This window comes from Dermacentor silvarum, chromosome 3 (genome assembly GCF_013339745.2).
Source record: "Dermacentor silvarum isolate Dsil-2018 chromosome 3, BIME_Dsil_1.4, whole genome shotgun sequence".
NCBI lineage: Eukaryota > Metazoa > Arthropoda > Arachnida > Ixodida > Ixodidae > Dermacentor > Dermacentor silvarum.
Window position 1 is genome coordinate 208,957,639 of NC_051156.1, and position 21,136 is coordinate 208,978,774.

At 49.0% G+C, this 21,136-nt stretch overlaps 1 protein-coding gene across 2 annotated transcripts in view; it reads right to left on the reverse strand.

Moving 5' to 3' along the window:
* The window catches only part of LOC119446574 (procollagen-lysine,2-oxoglutarate 5-dioxygenase), a 157,506-nt gene that overhangs the window by 12,990 nt on the left and 123,380 nt on the right, over positions 1-21,136 (reverse strand). For both annotated transcript variants that reach the window (XM_037711043.2, XM_037711042.2), the window contains one exon: positions 777-915. In XM_037711043.2, coding sequence (XP_037566971.1) covers positions 777-915 — 139 coding nt within the window. The remainder of the gene's footprint in view (positions 1-776; positions 916-21,136) is intronic.

Here is a 21,136-nt window from a genome sequence, read left to right on the forward strand (position 1 = left end):
TTTCTTCTCACGCTTTCGCCATACCTTCCTCCGCTTTCCGCCTCATCGTTCCCGTTGTACCCTCCTCTCCACTTTCCTCCTCGTGCCTTTCATCCCCTGCTGCGCTCCGCATTCGCTTTCATCTTTCGCTGCGCTCGTTCGCTCGGTTACGCCGCCGCCGTCGACGCAGGAACAGGCGCCTAGGAGCTGTGCTCTAAAAAGTTGGATGGCGATTCAACTTCTAGTTGAAGTCGATCAAAGACAATGTCTACCTGAGCCTAGTTGGGGGCGAGAATAAGGCGCGCGTCACACCTACTGTTAGGTAAGTAGGAGCAGCGGCAGACTGCTTGCTTTTTCTGCGGCACTATTTAGACTACACATACCCACGGGAACGGCCCACTTATTAAACGGCACTACCTTCGTGATTGGCATACACTTTTAAACTGCACTATCTTCGCGATCGGCCCCACGAACAAGGTTAGAAAAGCACATATCCGATAAGAAAAAATTGGGGGTTGCTCGCTGAGAAAGACACTGTCATTAAAAAAGAAAAAAGAAGAAGAAATACCGAGCGAGAGGCCAACGCGGCGGCACAAACGTCGTCCGTCTACGGAATCGCTATAAACAACAAAGAGGCAGATATGGCAGTGGAACATAAAGTAGCAGGCACAATAAACGGACGACAGCGTCAGGGCAGAAAAGAAATAAAATTCGAGTCGATAAATGGATTAAAAAAAGATAAAAAAAGAAAAGAGAGAGAGGTGGGGGGAGGTCAGGTGGTGCCTTCGGACCCGTACCTTGTCGCGCATGTTCTTGCAGAAGGCCATGTCGGGATCCAGGAGACCGTTGATGAAAGATGGGAATTTCTCGCGCGACTTGACCAGCGAACCATTGATCAGGTACGCCCCGTTCACGAGAGGCACGTTCCATATGCCCCTGCGCCGAGAAAGAGAGAGAGAGAAAAGACAAGGACATCAGGAACGAAAATTCCTTCAAGTAAACACCACATCTGGGCGCTCAATAGAGGGGCTAAACGCTGCAAGTGAGTCTTTGTGTGCACTGAGTGAAATAGAAAGAGAGGACAGAAAGAAAATTTTGTACAGAAAGACGGTAAGCACACAAAGCGCCGGTGTAGAACAAGACCCCCCGGTGCCGGCAAAATCGGTTTCACATTGGGAACGGGGGCGAGGGAAAAAAAGAAAAGGAATCGGTATGGAGTGGGTCTTCACAGTAAGAGTGAGTCTATTGGTGTTTTGTGGCTAAAGCGCCCTTAGGCGTTGATGCACCCACGCTGAAAGAGGGATAAAGCTGCACTACGCTGCAGTAGCACACGCGAAAGACGAAGCACGTAACGCACACTAATACAACGCGCAAGACAAAGCACGTAAAATGTCACCGAGTCAAATTTCGTGCAGCCTCCGCGATCAACTCAGAAACTTCAGAGCTAATTGCGGAGGCCACGCTCCGCTGTGCTGAGTAAATTTCTTTGCCAGCGTCCCTTCGAATGCTGGCATCGAGGCGTCGTAGTGCTGAGACCACCGAAGCGTTCACTGTCGGTGCGCGTTAAGGCCGGAATACATGGAGCGAATAACCGGCGTCCGAGCGAAGAACTTCGTCGGGCGGCGAACGTCCGACGGCCGGCGTCAAGAAATTTGCCGTCCGCAGCCGATCTGCCTGTCCAAACATTTTCGTCGGGCGAACGCCGCCGCCGGAAGCGTCTAGCGCGCAGCGGTGGACGACAGCCAATCAGGAGGCACTAGTTCCGGTCGCAATGCATGCTGGTGTTTCGCGCGCGCGCGCCTTTTCGCGTCGTCTGCAATCGCGTTGGTGTTGCCGTGTCTGCATGTCTCTGCACCGATTGAGTAGTTCCTAGTATGATCTCTCAGGAATCGCGTTGTATTTGTACATCCCATATCCGCTGATCTGCGAGGAAACAGACAAGCAGTGCAAGCTCTCTACAACAACCTTCAACAGAAATCTTCTGATCTCAGAGGCCACATGCTGTCGTCATGCCTATCTCCCGACTTCCCCGATAGATGACGTTGGCATCGGATATTTCTTTCGCTAGGCTTAGACGCGTTCGAAACGAGAAGCGATCTCGAAAACTACTCAAGGTTATCCATAATACTCTGTCGTCGAAGCGGCCTGAGACTAAGCGAAAGCCGTTTACGCAGTCATTTGCTTCCAACTAAGTGAATTCTACAAGGACAACGCCAAATTCAGTTCGAAGCGGGCGGCCGGGACCGCCGCCAACACGGCGGCCAACGCGCGGCGGCGTTCGCCGCATGTATTGCAACACAGCAAACATCCTGCGTCGTGTCGCCGCGTCGTTACTTGACGCGTGAAGTTCGTCGAGAAAGTTCGCTCCATGTATCCCGGGCTTTAGTGTCATAATGCAGTACTTCTCTTTTCTGCTCGTAGGCGGCGGCACCGCCCCGAGCAAGAGCGCGGGTACACGGAGGAGTGTTAGATATATAAGGCGCGTCTGTGTAGCTCTCTGCGAATGCGTTTGTGGCGCAATGGGTTAAACGCTCGGCGATCTATCGTCGCGGACCGAGAGGTCGTGGGTTCGATTCCCAAATTTTGCATGTTTGTGGAACTTTTTCTTCTGGTTTCTTTCTTTGTATTATGTTCTATGACGTATTTCCGTGACGGAAATACGTCTCAGTGAGTTTGGTGGACCCGGAAAACACTTGTTAAATGGAGTGGGGTAAGAGTGAGGGAAAGAAAGGAGGAAACAAAGTCACACTCGCGAAACACTAAATGCTTTTGTCTTCCTTCTGTAAAAATTTCTTTCTATTAAAAACAGAGAAAGAGAGCGATATATAAAGGGAGAGTGGTGCCGCGAACGACCAGGGACATACGACGCGCTAATTACGTGTTGTTTGGGTCTCGCACCTCTGCGCGGCCCAATTGCTTTCGAGCACTCGCAGGCAGTCACGAGAAATGAACTCCAGGAAGCGAATCGCGGCGCACACTGCAAAAGGGCGTGCGATTTCAGCGTACGACCAAGCGAGAGATCACGGGAAAATGAAAACTCGCTGCAGACTCAGCACAGATCGGAAGTTGCAGGTTGTCGCACAGCGGATAAGTGAAAAACGCAATCTGCATAAGATATTTATTCCCGTTTTTCTTTCCCTTTTTTTTAACAAGCACAGGGCGATGCATCGACCGTAAGTGTTTCTGGACTAGGAGAAAGAAATAAATAAAAAAAAAACGCCGCAACATCGTGAATGCAAAAGGCAAGCGCTGATATTTTAGTATAGAGCGCGCGGCACGGAGATGACCGTTATCGCCATGCGGCTGTCTCCAACGGCACTGTGCCTTTCTTTTTTCTAACAGCGGCGCTGTTTAAGCCGGCAGTAATGTGTGCCGCCTACCACTGCGTTGCCTAGCAACCACCTCGCGGAGCGGCGTGTGCTTCGCCTCCTCTCCGTGCCTTGCACATGTTGCCTTGACATGGGACGTTAAGGAGAGGGAATGAGAGCATGCGCGCGTCGCGCGCTATGCTCGGGAGAAAGAGAAAATGAGAGGGAGAGAGAGAAAGAAACAAATTGTAGCAGCACCAACGAGGCATCTCGCAGTGGTGCTGCCGACGCCATCCTCGCTTCCCCGTTTCCCCGCATTAGCGCCGAACGCTCGCGGTATCCGTGACTGCAGCACACGCCTCTGGCGGCGGCTCGGCAGAGCTCCCACCAGCTGCGCGCTACTGCGCATGCGCCGTGACGTCATCCCGGCGTGTCGTCTGCTGCGCGCCGCCCGTACACTGTGCATAGCTTTCGCCCCACTTCCCCTATACGTGTGCTCGGACTGCAAGTGCTTCGCGAGGCATTCCCGGATGCCACGGACCCCGAGCAAATGCTTATTCACTTCGTATAACTTAGCATCACTTGGCATTACTTCGTATAACTTAGCATCACTTCGTATAGCCAGGACCAGCTAGGAACCGATCAGCTCCGCTGTGTCTTTAGCCTTGCGCCACTAGTGCAAGCTACCCCGTTTTTTTATTCGTTTTTTTTTTCTCGGCTTCTTTCTGTAGTGCCTTCAGGCTCTGAAAGCATTTTTCATAAATAAATAATTCGACTACTGTGACCTCACCTGATGACTGTGCGACCACGACGTTCTTGTCAAGCTCCAATGCAGTGTTAAGCTATATGCGTTAATATCACCGCCAACGTATCTCCAACGGCACTGTGCAAGCTGTCGTAAGGGCAACAATATGTCATCCGTAGTAATGTAAAATAGCGCGACTGTGTTAGAAACTGGGTGCGCGCACGCACGCACGCACGCACGCACGCACGCACGCACGCACGCACGCACGCACGCACGCACGCACGCACACACACACACACACACACACACACACACACACACACACACACACGCGCGCACGCGCGCGCGTGGCACGCGCGGGCACGCGCACGGGCGCGCGCGAGTAAGCTGGCACATTAGTAAAGCACGGAGCACAGTATAACGGGACGAGGGATCCCACAAATAACGCTTTCGTTGCCACGACATACCTGAACTCTAAGAACAGAAAATAAAACAAACCCGTAGAAGTCTTAGTGTATACATACACACGTAGCTCAAACGTAGCAGTCCTAAGAAATGCCAAAGCAAAGCGAAACAAAAGAAGCAACGTGTGCAGCTGGGAGTGCGCACCGAAGCTTAGGCAGGCAGAAACGAGTGCGCCAGCCTAGATGTCAACCCCTGCTTCAATGTGAAAAAAAGAAAGGTAAAAACAAATTAAAAGGCGCACCGTTAGCGTGCTAGGTCGGGAGTAACTAATGGCTCGTGTAGTGGCGCCGTTACCCTCCTCTTCACCTCCCCTTTCTCGAGTCAAACGGTTCGCTTGTTCCACGTCAGCTCACACCGTCACTCCAGATTTTTGTTTCCGCAGTTACTTGGTTGGTTCCTGCGCTTTCCAGTGGGATAAAGAATTGCGCCGTCCGAGGTTTTCCGTACGTTCCCACCGAACACTTTTCTTTCCACTTCTCTCGTGAAACAATCAAACGAAAGACAGATACATCTCACTCTAACGACTTGGGGTAGTGAGGGGAAGAGATAGAAAAACAAGTAGAAAGCGTTTGCTGAGGTCTTACACGTACGAAATCGCGCCAAGCTCGGCCCGCCGCCATTCGTGTCGCGTCGATGCCACGTTCAAGTGCTTTCCCTAGCACGCACGCACGTACGCGCGAAGTTCTGAACAGCGGGATAATATTTCTCAGAACCGGGCGAGGCTTCGGCCGCGCGTGCTCGAAATAAGGAACTTAAGAAGCACTCCCGATCCCAAGAAACGAAGTGGCTGAGTCATCTGGCGGATTACATTGACGGATGCGCGCATTATGTTCGAGGAAGACGGGAAAATCTTACACTGCAAATGAATATGAAAAAAAGAAAAAAAAAGAAAAGAAAGAGAAAGAAAGTAACGTTCGGTGCAAATCGCTTTCAGAGTGAAATCCCCAAACGGAACGGTGTGCGCCCTAGTTTGGATCTCTCGAAACGACTTTGACTACGCCTTCTAACCGAAGGAAGATGAGTTAAAAAACAAACTAACACACGAAAAGAAAATACAAGACGAAATCACAACGTACTATATATGGAGGCCAATAAAATGCCGGAAACGCTGTCTTGTAGTACTCCAGCTCTATGCATTCATATAGCAGCAGTAATGCAAAACTGTCAGACCATGAAAGCTTTAAGTGATATGCATGATATCCAAAGACAAGGTGTTGCCGTATCTTTAGCAACAGGCGTCCGCCGGAGCGGTGCCCAGTGACGTAGCCAGAATTTGTTTTCGAAGAAAGGGGGGGGGGGGGGAGGGGGGGGGGTGCACACTTGACCGGGGACAGGGCGAGGAAGGGGTGCTGGGCAGGCCACATACTAACAAGTAAAGCTTGTGAGGGGGGGGGGGGGGGGGGGAGTCACGTGCCCGGTGTGCCACCCTCTGGCTACACCACTGTAACCTTGCCCGATACGGGCCAGCCCCTGTTACGATAGCACCATTAATAGCAACTGAAATGGCGTTCAAGAAATCAAAGGGTAGAGCATTGTCGCCTCCTGTGGCTTAGCGCTTTCAGTTGCCTGTCGTAATAAGGTGCCAGTAGCCCTGGCGTGCGGAGTATTGCGGTCACTGCAAGCAACACCGGATCTCGTATAGGCCAAAGGATTCCATCTCGCGTTGGCAAAAGAAGCAAGGGGGTACAGGAGCCGTGATTTTTTAGCCAATACTCCCGTTCGATTCTATGCCACTCTTACTATCCACCCTTCACAGCCGGTTGATACACTACTGACAACGCGAGCGGAGCGTCTGAAGAAGCGCGAAAAGCGTCAAGAGGAAGAATAGCATCGGAAAAGGCATCGCTACAAAATCGCGGCCCAGAGTCATCCGACGTCCGCTCACGCCTATGATGTCCAGTGCCCAGAGCTTGCATGCAGCCTTGACGAATCTCGCCTGATCGTCTACCGACATGTGTCCTCCATCCGGAACCTCGTGCCACCACTGGGTCTTATCCCCTTCCTGGTCGTGGCCGAGCTAGACCCGTCTCGCCAAACCTAACTACATATTGAAGCGGCGTATCGGGTTTATCTCGGCTGCTAAATGACTCTATACCTGCAGAGACGCGCAACAAGTTTAACTTGCGCTGCCTTCGGCGGCAGCGAAACTTCTTAAAGACTCTCAAGCTCTCATTCAAAACCGCGCCGCACATTTTCGCACATGTGGTCTTCTAGGACTCCGTCCGGTGCGATGTTCCGTAGAACGTAGAAAAGATACTTTTCCCGATTTCTCGTCCATATCTCCTAGACAACGCGCACCAGAGCCGTTCTGTACTATTTAAAAGCGTTCAAGGCCACACTGTCGGTTGTGAGAACAACACGAAGAAGTTAATTTGCTCCCGCCAGCACTTCTGTGACAGAAAGAAGCTTCTTGACAAAAACGAGATGAGGGGGTCCCTCGGAAGCGTACGCAACAGCAAGGGTTTCACGAAAGGTCGTGAACGCAAGGAGGTCCGCGCTTAAAAAAAAGAAAAAAGAAAAAAAAAGTTGTCGATTTCTTTCTAGTGATATTTCTCCACTGCACGCACTTTTAGTCTGCTGTAACAAGCAAACAAACGAACAAACAAACAAACACACAAACAAACTAACAAGATAAATAAAATTTCTCGACATTTACGAACGAAACAGCCTATACGACCAGTTCCATGGAAATTCTACACGGTTCGCGATTGGGGCCAGCGCAGCTATATCTGCGAACGCTTACGCGAAAAACGCCTTGCAATCTGTACGCTGAAATACACGTGACTTGTCGGGGAAGCTAGTGAACGGCGTTGTGCTGACACAGGCGCAAACATGTAAGCACATCTTCAGAGAAGAAACGACCGACACTCCCGGTTCTCTCGCCAAAATTCTGCACTACTCCCACAAACGACAAAAGAAACGAACGCATAACAAGAATGAGAGAAGGGGATAACACGAACAAGAGAAAGAACTGAATCAAGCCTCATGAGCCGGAGTGAATCAAAAGACCAAATTTAATCAAAGCGCCGTGTATAGTACAGGCCGGAGCCGCGATCTGTAGCGCCAGGAATGCAACAGTTTGCGGAAAGCATGGCGGCCGTTGCTTGGCGCCCATAGCCGGCTTCCTCCTTTCCCGGCTAGCCATTTACATAGCCCTTTCCCTCACTGTGTTCTTCGCATGCACGCACACGTCCAACTCGGTTAACGGCCTAACTGGCGAGATAAACTCGTTAAAACTCCTCACAATGGCCCCGCCGTCGTTCTGGGCAACGCGTTTTTATACGAGCCTCCTCCCTCTCCCTGCAAACAGCCGCCGTATCCATAGTGACACAGCACGAACGAAAAAAAAAAAAAAAGAAACAGAAAGCGGCAGTTCTTTTCCTTCGCGGGCGTTGGTGATGCTTTCCAAGCCAAATTTCGCGCCCCACGTCGTCGTATCACGCGCAAGAATTACGAAGAAAAGAAAAATCGGAGATAGAAATCCGAAGGTAGAAAATGAGGAGGGATTGTATGGCCCGTGAAGGGCGGCCGAGGATGTGCGCATGACATCGAGTTGTTGGAGAAGCGAAGAATGCGAGCTCGTAACAAGGCCACGCGCACAAAGCCAGCGCGCGAAGAGCGCGTCTGGTATACGTAGCACGATAAGAAAGAGATGGAAACTGAGTGGCTGGACGAGGTCGTAGCCGCGCAGAACGAGACCCCCGGGAACCCCCCACCGCCGCCCACCGCCGCCCACCACACGGACGTATTTCACGAAATAAAAGGACAATACGGCCCAGTTCGCGTGTCAGAACGCAGAGCCATCCAACGTTCCACATTTCTTGTTCTGCCCGCAACCAGCCCCAATAAGACCCCAGCCATGCATTTATTTCTCCTTCTCTCTGTCCCCCTCCCCTCCTCGATTTTCGCAAAAGGAAGCCGAAAAGTATGGACAATATAATAAGCTCGTCCATGGTGTGTTCTCCGTTATAACATGCAAGAAGCGGGAAAAAATGTCTAAACGGAGATAGATAACAGACATCAGACGCGACGCTGTGGAAAGAAACAAGAAGAAAAAAAAGAAAGAAGGAAATGAAAAGAAAATGAGAAGCGAAGCTGCCGTGTTCGGCCTTAGCCTTTTCTAAAAGCTTCCTCCTTTTTGTTCGCCTTGCCAAGAAAAGTTTTCTAGACAGGGAAAGGCGACGCGAAGGAACGGCGAGCATGGAAAAGATTACGTAGCTCACTTCGTGGGCGAAGCGAAGTAAAGGGATAAATATTAACGACGATAAGAGAAATAAGAAATCACAGGCGAGAATGATGTTCATCTATTCGTACTCACACTCGCTTCTGAAGTTTCACATAAAACTGCGCCGCGATGGCCGACACAACAATCCCCCCCCCCCCTTTTTTTTTTAACAGTTTCCAGACGTTCGTGAACTCCCGCATGCCAAAGTGTCCAATACTGCAGCAGCATGCATTAAAGGACGACAAAAATGAAGTAAACGAGAGAAAGAAAGAATGCAAGGCCGAGAGTGGTAGTCCCGATTAAAAATTAAAAACAAGAACAGTTAAAAAAAAAAAACTCGCACATCAAAAGATGGCCAAGAGGCCATAGGAATACGGGAAATAAGGTAAGGCGAACAAGCCATCGGCCACCACGGCCGAGACGCACGGGTGCAGGCCGTCTCTCCTCTCTTATCCCGAACCAGCGTTCTCCTTTTATCACTTTCAGCGCGCCGGTCCGTCTTTACTTCGACACGCACCTCCGGCACCACAGAGGCCTCCCCCCCCTCCTCCCCATGTCCCTATCTCTCTCTTCTAAGGCCCATATCGCCTTCCTGTAGCGCTACTACCGGTAGCAGCAGCAGCAGCAGCCGTTTTTAGCCTAAAGCGCGGGATAACAAGTCCGCGGCGGCGGCCATACACCGAAAGGCTTTTTGAGGTCTCGTGTAGTGCTCCGTGCCTCACACTCTACGCTTGGTTCCTCCTGCTTGCACCGGCGGCCGCGGGGGGCGCGCTCCATTCGATTAGGCCGAGCGAGTGGCTTCCCCGCGCTGCTCCCTGTATTCACCGCTGCTCCCCTCAACTTGCCATCCCAAAGCCCCCGCTTCGAGCCTGCGGGCTTTAGCACTCGCTAAGCACAGTTGTGTGCATTGTTAGAAAGAAACAGATAAGATAGAACTAGGCCAGTTGAAAGAAAGAAAGAAAGAACCTGCTCTTAAATTGGTAGAAGAAAAAACGAATAACAAAACTCGCTCCTTCTGCGTGCACTACTGGAGAATCTTCGATGTCTTAGAGCTCGACGTATTCGATGCTCCATACATTGTACGAGTAGTTGCAGCCAACATTCAAGGAAAACCCACCAGACGCTTTACAGCGGCGCTTTCATGCGGATCGTGTGCATGAAAATCTAAATTAATTCTAAATCTGCCGTTTACAACGGCAGATTTAGAAACGACACAGATGATACGAAGCCCAAAGGACAAAAAGCGACACAATGTGCACCCAGTAATGCAGGCGAGTTCCTGCATCAAAAGTAAGTCGGGCATCGTGAGCCAGACTCGGTTTGTTCAACGGTGGACTTAACCATTTTTACACGTACACGAAGCTTGCCAACAGACCGACGTATAAGCGCTTGAGAATATAAACTTTGAGAAATAAACATATTAAGAATACACACAAAAACGTAGAGAATATAAACATATCGTTGCGGGTAGAGAAATAAATGAAAACATTTTTCAGACTATTCACAGCACAACAAACACAATGGCGAATAGCCTGTTTTAAAAGCTCTCAGCCATCTTCTTCCTTCACGGTGAGCACCGCCGTCATCGTCACAACGCTAACCCAGCACCACGGCAATATAAACACCATTCTCCCATCATCTTCACCAAAATCAATTTCAAGTCAGCCTACTTCACTGCATAGTACAAGAGTACTGCGGCAAAGCCCGCCGACTCTTGTCATTTTCCGCAGCACAATCATACCTGCGTAACGCGGCCATTGTACGCGCACGCATCGTTTCCTCGTTCGTAGACAAGCCTCTGAAAGACACGGAAATGGGGGCCAGGTTATCTCAACCGCCGGCGGCTGCATTCAGATTTCCTCGAGCGTCAGCCGCGCACACGAGGTCGCGCAGTTCTGACAAAAGCACGCGGCGGCCTCGCTCGAGTTCAAGGAGATCGAGCGACAGCATTAATTAAAGTAACGGAGCTATACGCCCGCGATTCCCAAGAATACTCCTGAGGTTGTCACGATGCTATATACCTACCCGACGCAACGATTCCTTCGGAGTGAATTATTTCTTTTACGAGCCACTGGTCACGACGGCATTATTCACGCTTGAACTTTCTCTGGCACCGAAGGCGCTGCCGCAACAGCGAGACGCGCGCGAGCGTTGTTCAGAACGACGCGAGATGCGATCTTCAGAGCGGCGCTTTCTTGCACGCTTCGAAGACTTCGACGGCTCAAAAGTTGTGCGGTTCATCGCGGCGCGAACGCTAGCAGTTATCTGGTTATCTCAAATGCCTGCTCACTCGTCTTGAGAGAGTTCGACGCTCCCTTCCCTCGTGATTCAGAATAGGATATGGGCTACAGGCAACAAAGTTGTTAACAAATGCTCGCGCGATCGTGCCGAAAATCTTTCTCGAGTTTCGATCTTAATCTTCTTACATTGTTCGCACTGCCTATATGATGGCGAGCAATATATCACACACAAGCCAATGGTCACGAATGTGCGGGCTTTATGGCTGGTAACATCATCAGCGCACGAGTGCGTAACTCAGCTTCTACGTGGTAAGCGCCCTAGCGTGGAAAATAAAGTATTTCGCACCCAGCAAATTCTGCTCTGTATAAGGAATCAATGCTTCTGCGCTTGCGTGTAATCGTGTGCGATCGTGGTTGCGGGAAATGCGCCCAATGCGCTGAAGCGCATAAACTTGTTAACTCTCTAATGATTTTCGCCGCAGTGCCTAATCAATTAGACGTTCTTTTTTTCTAATTTAAAAGTGCGCTTCTACGCTTTACACATGTGCCCAACTAATGAAGCCGCGATGCGTCGTTCAGATGAAGAAAAGGGGGGAACTGCGCAAGCCGGCGCTTGTCCGTTGCGCATGATTTCATCCGTGGAGCCATGCATATATTTCCATGCCATAAATATGCGCAATATCTGTACATAAAATCTGACTGAAAAACGAACCACGCCGCCATCGTCATGACAAAGAATCTTTGCAGAGATGCTAGCTTTACAATTATGAAAAGGCGCAACTTGCCTTCTATTCCCGCGAAAATAAGAATGCTTTCCCTCAACACGTGCCGCGATGCAGTGTTTACATGGCTACGAATGCTGCCACTTTTGCTCTTATGATCGTTCTACTCTTGTCGCGTTTTTAAAGATTATTATTATTATTATTATTATTATTATTATTATTATTATTATTATTATTATTATTATTATTATTATTATTATTATTAGATTCTGCGCTGCCTCTAGCCATCCCTGAGCACGCGTAACCGGCAGTTTACAATTTCCCGTACCTTGAAGTGTTATATATATATATATATATATATATATATATATATATATATATATTAATGGACGAATCAGGCGAACAAAATAACAGCAGCTCACCCCCTTTCCTGTCTTGTGTTGTTGTAATCTTTATGACAATGAACGCGACATTCTTCGGAGTGTGTTAAACCGATTAGACAGCAAGACCGTTTTCAGAGACAAAGATTCTTGGACCATGTCCCCACGCGTCGCAGGCTTACAAAGCGACGCGGGCATTGTAAAAGCTCATGAAGTCAGCTGGCCTCAGTGACCGATTGTGAAGTGTTGGACAACCGCACGTGTTCATACTGAGAGTACTTTCTTCCCGCTCTCTCCTTTCTTTCCTTTCATCCCTTTAAACCCCTTCCCCGTGTAGGGTAGCAAACCGGACGTGCGCCTGGTTAACCTCCCTGCCTTTCTTTTTTCCTCCTCCTCCTTTATCTCGCTTCACGTACAAACTAAGCGGGAAAACGTGTTCGTGAAGAATAGTGCCAACCGCTTTCTAGTGTAGTTAAAAGGACACTAAATAGCAAAATAATTTGAGCAACATTCGCTAATTATCATTCTGCAATACCAATTAAAATATGCCACTGATACCGGAAGAGGAGGCTTAATAAGCCAGTAAATGCGCAAACGCGAAAGGAGGTTGACACCGCCCTCTTGGGGTTCGCGCACCATCTAGACATGACGTCGTGGATTTCGACGGCATCTACTCGGGCGCCTACTAGCCGGTTTTTCATCGTCAAAGATGGGCCGCATTGTATTCTAATGAAGCCAAAAACTGGACTTAGCAAGTTTCAAGAACGTTTACTCAGCCAAAACGTCCTAACAAAAGAAAGAAAAGAGAGTACATTAAAAATATGTGACGTCGCACTGACGTATACCGTATTGAAATTCAAAATACGAAATTTCGACTTTCACTTTCTCTTCTAACATTCAACCTATCATCGAGAAATCAACGAGAATATAGTTCTGAAAGAATACTTTGTCTGTATAAACGGGTGAAGTGTTTCTCTTTATCGTCCTTTTAAAGATATCCAGCGCCGAAAAAAAGAAAGTGTAGTGTGAGCGAACAAAGCAAGGCAGAAAAGAATAAAGAACGAGTCCATATGACTAGCAGGTGTAATTATAGTCTCACAAGAGGAATGATCAGTGGTTTTAACATGACAGTAGGAACGGGCGGCTCAAGTGGGCGGCACTTGCACTTGTGCCGCGCCGCCATTGTTTCTAAATGAACAATAAAACTTCCTCAACAAACCGAAGCGTAGCGTATGTGTTAAGTATAGCAAAACATTCTGTTCTCTTATAAAGGAAAATGAATTCTGAAAGCCTACCGAAACAAAACCAAGAAAGAGTGACTGAACAGCATTCACCGTCCATCGACGAAGTGAAGTCTTGCAGCTGGTCGCTTAAAGCACGAACTCAAAGACAGCAGAAAGCGCGAGGCATGTATATAAACATTTTTCAGAGCTGACATCTACGACAGCACAACCCGAAAGGCATTGCGCCAGCGAAAATTTAAACATGCTATTAAAAAAAATAGAGGGCACGGAGCTAGAGACCAATATTTCGGACTGATCGATGTAACAACGCATGTTTCACGAAACTTCACCGCAGCCGTCAAAGCTGCTCGCCCCCTGTATAGGGCACGAGAACACGACTGTCTTCGCGGCACGATTGTGACAAAGTGGCGCTGGGGGACGATGAATCGAGCTCGAAAGGAATCGAGAGACAAATCGACACGCACACGCGTTCAAAAGACCTCGATCAGCTCGCCCAGCCAAGAAGAAAGCGACGGGACCATGAGCGACGGCCATCGCGCATGTCGCCTCTTCTGCGGGCTTCATCAACATCGATATTACGACGTCCCCCCCCCCCTCCTCCTCCCCACCCCCTTCTTCTCTCCATGCCCCGATCGCGAAATGCTCTTCCGTTGAGCGTGCCGCAACCTCGCATCATGACAGCATTGGTATCGGCTCGCTGCGACATGGGTCGGCCCACGCGCGCATGGTGCTGGAAAGAGGGGGAGAGAGGCCTATAGCCCCCCCGGGCGTTTCTACGCCGACGCCAGACACCGTCGTCCATCATCGCTTGCTGGCTGTAGACGATGTCCACTCCTTTTTTTTTCTCCCTCGCGATGGACGGCGCAGGGTCACGGGCACTGCGTTGCATCTGTACTGCCAAGTCTAAAGCGACAAACTTGGAAGGTTGCTTATCATAATGGGTTTCGTAAGACATTTTGAAGACGACTTTACATCACTCTAGGATTCTTACCGCTATATCACAAAAAAAAAGAAGGGGGGGGGGGGGGGGCGGAGAGAACATACAACAGCAATAGTACTAGATTAATCGTGCGAGTTCATAGCCCATAGGCTGTTCTTCGACAATTTGCAGACTTCGAAAGTTCTTCAATAGGATTTCAATAGTTACCGAAATGGCTGCAGATATGTTGTTTAAATTTCATTGAGACTTCACAGATAAGTTTAAAGAGCGAGAAAGTCAATTCTCGCATGGGGTAACTGGCCCATACTTCCGGCGTGCGCGTCGCCTGTACGTGGCAGTCGAGTGCACGTGGCATTTTGCGTGGCGCGAAAGCAGGAATTGTCTCTAACGTAGGCCGGAATCGTTTTCAGTGAGCTTGCCAATTAAAATGGGTAACCAACTCATGTTAGTTGTGTCGTGGCCAGACAGCGCGCAAATAACCTGACATTAAATGGACTTACCCCTATAACAAAAAAACTCATGCATGATATTCAGTTGTATCTCAACAAAAAGTCTGGTGAAGGCAACAAAAAGGCAACAAGAATGCATGATAACGCCTATAAACTATTTCGAGGGACCGCGGGCTGCAGGGCAACGTCGCGCAGTAAATACGTCCGTAATGCATTCTACGCGGCTGTAGTTCTACTTTTGCGCGCCTCGCACGCTCGGCAGCTACACTGAAAGGCTTTCGAGTAGCTTAACGTTAGTCGTGTGTGCAAACTACCTGCGCGTATTTTTATCTATTTCAATGTAGCCAAACGTGTACAAGCACAGCACAGGCCATTAAGGAAACAACTACACGCTAACAAGCTCCAGAACATAGTGAACAAGTGGCAGACGTTGTATGCCGTAAGTCTCGGCCTAATGGTCGCACTCACTCGAATCATTTGTCGTTGCCCGATTCGAAGCTTGGCAAAGGTTACAAAGCTGGCTTCAAAGCTCGGTTGCAAAACATTGCTTCACCAATCACTATTTTCATACAATTATTATATTACTGTGTAACTTATCTGTAGCTCCTTAAACCATTCCCTGCCTTGTATATATAGGCTGCTTCGGCAGCTCTGTTGTAAAGTCATACTAATCTGAACGGTATTTGCCCTGCAGGTATACGTCGCCATTAGACCCATAACAAGAGATTGTATATGGGTTAAAAAACGAAAAATTCGTATCGCTAGGCCAGCAGTCCCCACACCCATTATCTTATATGATCATATGGGATACCGTGGAAAAAGTTAAACACCCGTTTGTTCCCATTTAAACCCGCATGGCTATATGACATTGTGAAATGGTACGTATCCGTCATTTGCAGACACTATAGTGTTTGGAAGGCTTGGAAATGTTTTACGTCACAAGACGGTAAATAAAGAAAAACTGAATTGAAGCAAGAATTTTATTGAATTATCTTCTGCTGCACCTGTTTAGCTTTATAATCTTCCTGCATAGTTTCTTACATTATCTTTATTTTACTTGCTCCGTTTTCTCTAGCAGCCAAGATCGATCTCCTCCCTCGATCTATAAATCTCACCTCACCGACAAAAGCACTTCACCTTCTTTCTGCCCAATATATTAGAAATGTGTTTCTTTTCTAAACAGCGAGACTATCTGACAAATGTTGCCGCAGCGCTCGGCCTTCCTTCCAGAGAGAACACTCGGGCCGTTGATCGAAGCCATGTGATGGAGCCGTGGCCGACGAAAGGGTACGCATCACACAAGCTTACATCCACGGCACCGCTTTCCGCATATTACCGCTCCCCTCTCTTTTCGACGTTCGCATTTCCTCTCAATACCATATTTACTCGATTTTAACGCGCACTTTCTTATCCGGGAAAACGTACTAAAAGTTGACGTGCGCGTCAGATTCGAGTACGAAACCAGCACTGCAATACTGATTAGCTATATCGTCATTGGTGTAAAACATTTATGTAATCCAATCCAATCTACACGTCGCTGCAGCTGTGGGACCAGCGGTAGCTTTGTGGCCACTCCCTAAGTTAGGTTGTCACGGTCCGCGAGGTGTCTAAAGAATTCGGTGTCAAATGCCTTGAACGGCACCGAAGGTGACATGCTCTGGGCTGCTCCTATAGTGATAAGGAGGCCACCGACAGCGACGATAGGCGAGAAGGAGGGATAAACTTTTGAGGGAGTTTACTACGCACTACTTCCTCATCGACATATTATTGCGATAGATATTATATCGACGCAACAGGCGAATTTTCGCCACCGCCGTCGCCTTGATATTGTATATATAAAGCCCAAATGCGATAAGATTGCGGCCCGCGCACCGAACGCTGCGAATACGAGAGAACGAGTGAGGAAGTCAGTCGAGAAGGATGGTGGCCTGACGCGTCAAGCTACCATCCTTCTCGGCTGACCCTCGTCCAATGTTAGAGGTCTCGTGATCAAGCGCACGCTAGGGTAGGAGAGCGCGCGTCTCACCCCCTAGCCTGGCCCTAGTTACGCGTGGTTGCCCGCGCGGCTGAGCGCACACGCGATCCACGCGCTGTATCTTCCCGTTATACTGTAGTTTGGAAGCAATAAATGTTCTCTTTTCAAGAAGCGAGAGCAACTCGTGATAACTGTCTGTTACCGTGGACACCAGGTGAGTGAGCAATCAAGGGCATCGCATTTGTCCTTCTTGTGATATGAAAATCGGGGCGCGTGTAACGATCGAGGGCGCGTTAGAAGCGAGTAAATACGGTGTCTGCAGTTATAGTGTTTCGTGCGAGCGCCTGCGTGACATTTTTCAATCCGCGCCGCAGCGCGAACGGCGGTTTCACGAAAAACTCATGTACGAGCCAAATTATAAAGCCAGTTTTTTCCACAGCGCCCACCTACGTTACAACGGCAGCCGCCAAAATCGGAGTGGAAAAGCCGGCTGCTGGCAAATTCAAAGAGAGAGAAAAAGATTCGTGCACGGCGTATACCTCTTCTCTCCGGAATCTGACAGCCGCCTACATTTTGCGAAATACGCTGAAGTGCGATTCGAAATTAAAAACAGCGACGGCCCGAGAAAGAATGTGGCTGATGATTAACGGTTGGCAGAAAAATGTAAACAGTGATATACTGGGGGTTTCGCCGAATTAATTCTTACAACAGCGCAGTCATGCCGTCACTGCACATATCATTAATTGCACGTAATCTTCATGTGTTTATTTATATGCATTCGTCGACATCCGTATATGTGTGACTATTCGAAAGTGTCTGTGCCTGTCTTCTCTCTTATTTGTATAACTAGAAGTGCATACTGTCGCGGTTAACTGAGAACGGGCGCTTTAATTGCGAGAAGTCGTCCTGTCGCACTCTACCAGCACACCCGAAAATAGGGAACGCAGTCTTCCTCTAGTGAGTCTGCGCGCACTCTCGAGCAGATCGTCTTTGTCGTCACCATCGTGGCTCGATGCATTTAGGGGCGCGGCAGTATATACGTATATAGTACGTAGACAAAGAACCTGTGACCTACGCCGGTCATGTATATAGCGCAAGGTGGGTAGAATCGCATATATATGCAACACCACCTAGCCCAACAGTCGACAGTCCTGAACCGGTACGTACCGTCCAGTGTGCTGTGTCGTCCTCGAACAAAGAAAAAAGAAAAAAAAAACATTTCAGAACACAGAAACAAGTCCTTTATTATTCAGTAACACAACTCTCAAGGCAATAGGACGTTAGAAAATGGCGGTAATCATCAATAAGCGTCTTCATTTAGGGAATTTAATTAAGTCCTTTACTGACTACTATACAACGAAATTAAACTGTGTGTTTCAGGTTTCATCTGAATGCTCAGCGCATCCATTCGTTGATGACTGATGCGCTCATGCTTCCGGTTATGAAAACTTTAGTTAGACGAACTTTTATTATTATTAATTTCTGGTTCCGCGAGGTTCGTTAAGGTAAAGCATTTTACTGCACTTTACGCCCACACTCGCTGAGCCCATATGAGCTTTACTTGCACGTGGCTTTTCCGCTACGCGAACAGGCTCGCTTGCATCCATCCGCTTGCAAACACGCGTTTACAGGCGTCTCCGTACTGAAAACTAACAATATCTCGGTTCCGGATCGCCTAGCGCTTTGTTCAGGCGTTTGTTCGCGGGCAAGTAGGCGCGTTCTCCACGCGCCAACGTCACCGGGAAGACAAACCTGTCGCGTCAACCTAAGCGTACATAAGCCAGAAACCGAGCAAATGTTTGCGATCAAGCACGATCACACGCGGGACGCAGTGAATCGCACTTTATCGAAACAGCCGAAAGCCGCTAGGAAAATAAACCGGCTACAGACAAAAAGCGAAAGGTAAAAGTGAAAGTGAAGGGGAAGGGGGGCATCCGTGGGCGGAATGACACAGTCGATATTAACGTCGGTGACGCCACGCAACACGAAGACAGAAGCAAAGATGCGCACACAGAAAAGAGAGAGACAACCCCGTATCGGCAAGTATCGAAAGTATCACAAGTTCAAAGACGACGGAGAGGCTTTCCACAGGCAAAAGACTTCCGCTCAATAAACACGCACACACCGAGACGCACAAACAACGAATGAAAGGAACGAAGGACACGGAGAAGGAAAAGAAAAAAAAAAAGCGGGGATGAGAGACGAGGATGTTGGAAGGAAAATCGCCCAACAGTGACAAGCCTCGGCGTTTCGGAAGCCTCGCTCCGCTGCGTCCGCTCATCCGAAACCCTCGGTGATAATGGTCTATGCCTCTCGCTTTCTGCCGTCTCCCGCCGCCAAAGACCCCGACCCACGGCGGCGAATCACTTGACGTATCCCGAGCCACGCAAACGATCGCCAAAGGAGGAGAGAAAGGTGGAAGGAGGAACGGAAAGAGTATAGGGTAAAAAGGCATAGGAAAAGCCCCCCGTTGCCTCCTCAGGCAAGGAGCGGCGGGCACGTCTTATAGCACCGCGCAACACACACCGCCGCTCGAGGGAATCCGGCCGTGCCGCGGACGACGACGTCGGCTCGCCGGAGCTGGCAGCGCCCGGGTGCACCGAGCGCAGCGTACGTAATCTGACGCGCACGCTCCAGCTACCGGTGCTCCAGCTACCCCCCCCCCCCCTTTCTCCCCTCTCCTTTTCTTTTTTTCCCCTGTATCTTCATTCTCTGTTATTTTGATTTCTTCTTCTAGTCGACTAGTGTGAAAGGAGCTCCGTCTAGCGCTGAGACTTTCGATGTTGCGGCTTAGTCATGGCGAAGTCCCTTTCAAAACAAACCATGCGAGCATTTATTCGTACCGAGTCAAGTAATGTCGGGCACAAAAGTATATACTGACTGCGGAGCCTTAAGGAAAGAAAGAAGACTAGGCAACCGCACGGGCGGCACGAGGGAAAGACGAAAGATACGCTGCTGCTCACTCGTTCTCCCACTGTCCACCTCCGATATCTAAGACAGCTGCCCGGAACGCGCGAAAAAAAAAAAGTTATTCACCTTTTTGAACGCCTGGAACCAGCTGTAGCTACTCGGACTAAGTAAGAACAGGTAAAGGAAAGAAGTGAAAGACTTAATGGGGATGCTTAATCAGAAGAACTTCAAAGCTGCCGTCTAGCAAAGGGGAAGGGGTGACGGGAAAGAGACAGCAGAAAGAACCTGACCTCACAGCCAAAGAAAATCGCGCCGGTCGACGCAGCTTCGGCTTAGCGTTTTTGAGTCAGCGATCGGTCAGCTCGCCGTTAACATACGAATCTACGATGGTGGCCGGTCATCTAAATACCCGAATGTAGCGGAAATGGACGGTCAACGTATACATGAAATCAAGGGCAACCGCAGAGAAGATAGCCCATGACCGCTCGACGGAATACATAGTCTCTCTGCAATCGCAGCTCTTCGAATGAAGGAGGATTTTTCGCGAAGGCTGCAAAGCAAAGGGCCGAGATTGTGTCTATTCGGAGGCTCTAAGTTGGACGTGTTCCACTCGCCACATGTGACTTTGTGCACAAGAAAACGAAGCGTTATTCGAGTTTCAGTGCACGAAAAAAGGGATGGAGACATGTTTCATTCGTGCAACGGTAATAACGCGGTGGTAAGGCCTCTACTATATCGAACAGATATTGTTCGTGGGATCGTGCCGTATAGACTGTACCGCAGCTAGGGACTACACGGTTGCGTTTGAATCGCAGGATTCCGCTAATCTTCGGAATGCTTCCCCGTAAGGAAACGTCTTTAACTTGACAGCTATGCACTATATCTGACAAAACGACCACTGAAGAGGCGCCACTGATGGACGTCACCGAGAAGTCACGTAAATTGCAAGTGTCTGTGCTCCAGGACAGCTCTAATTAAGGCCTCCAAATACCGAGCTAATTCCTTGTTCGTTGGAACAATGTGCACGTTTCCCAACGTAGCAGCGTTCCTTCGCAACTGCGTCCAATGGTACAAAGCAGTCCTCTAGTAATGATCATAACGTTTGACTAGAGCGGCACTACTTTGATAAGGACCACCGTTCCAACATAAACGAGTATCGAAAGAAAGGACTGGCTTTCTCCCATGATTTCTGAAGTAGTGGCGCGTTGCCTTTTCTCCGCGAAGCATCAACATGCCCAATTTTTACATTCCATGCGATATGCATTCTTTCCGTTTTAGAGAAACGCTAAACAACGGGAAAGCTGACTGAAACTTGGGATAACGTAGAAGCTGCAAAAGCTTTAAACCTCCAATTACAGAGCGGGTAGGTGTAAAGAACAAAATACCCAGAATACACACGAAGAACCGCAGTATAACATTAACCACAATGTTACCCAAAATTATGCAAATATCTCTGATGCAATCTGTAGGGCAGCCAATCATTCTAGAATGCATCAAACCGTTGGTCTCGTCCCATTACCTCCATCGTCGAGTAATTGTCCGCCAAGTTCCTTG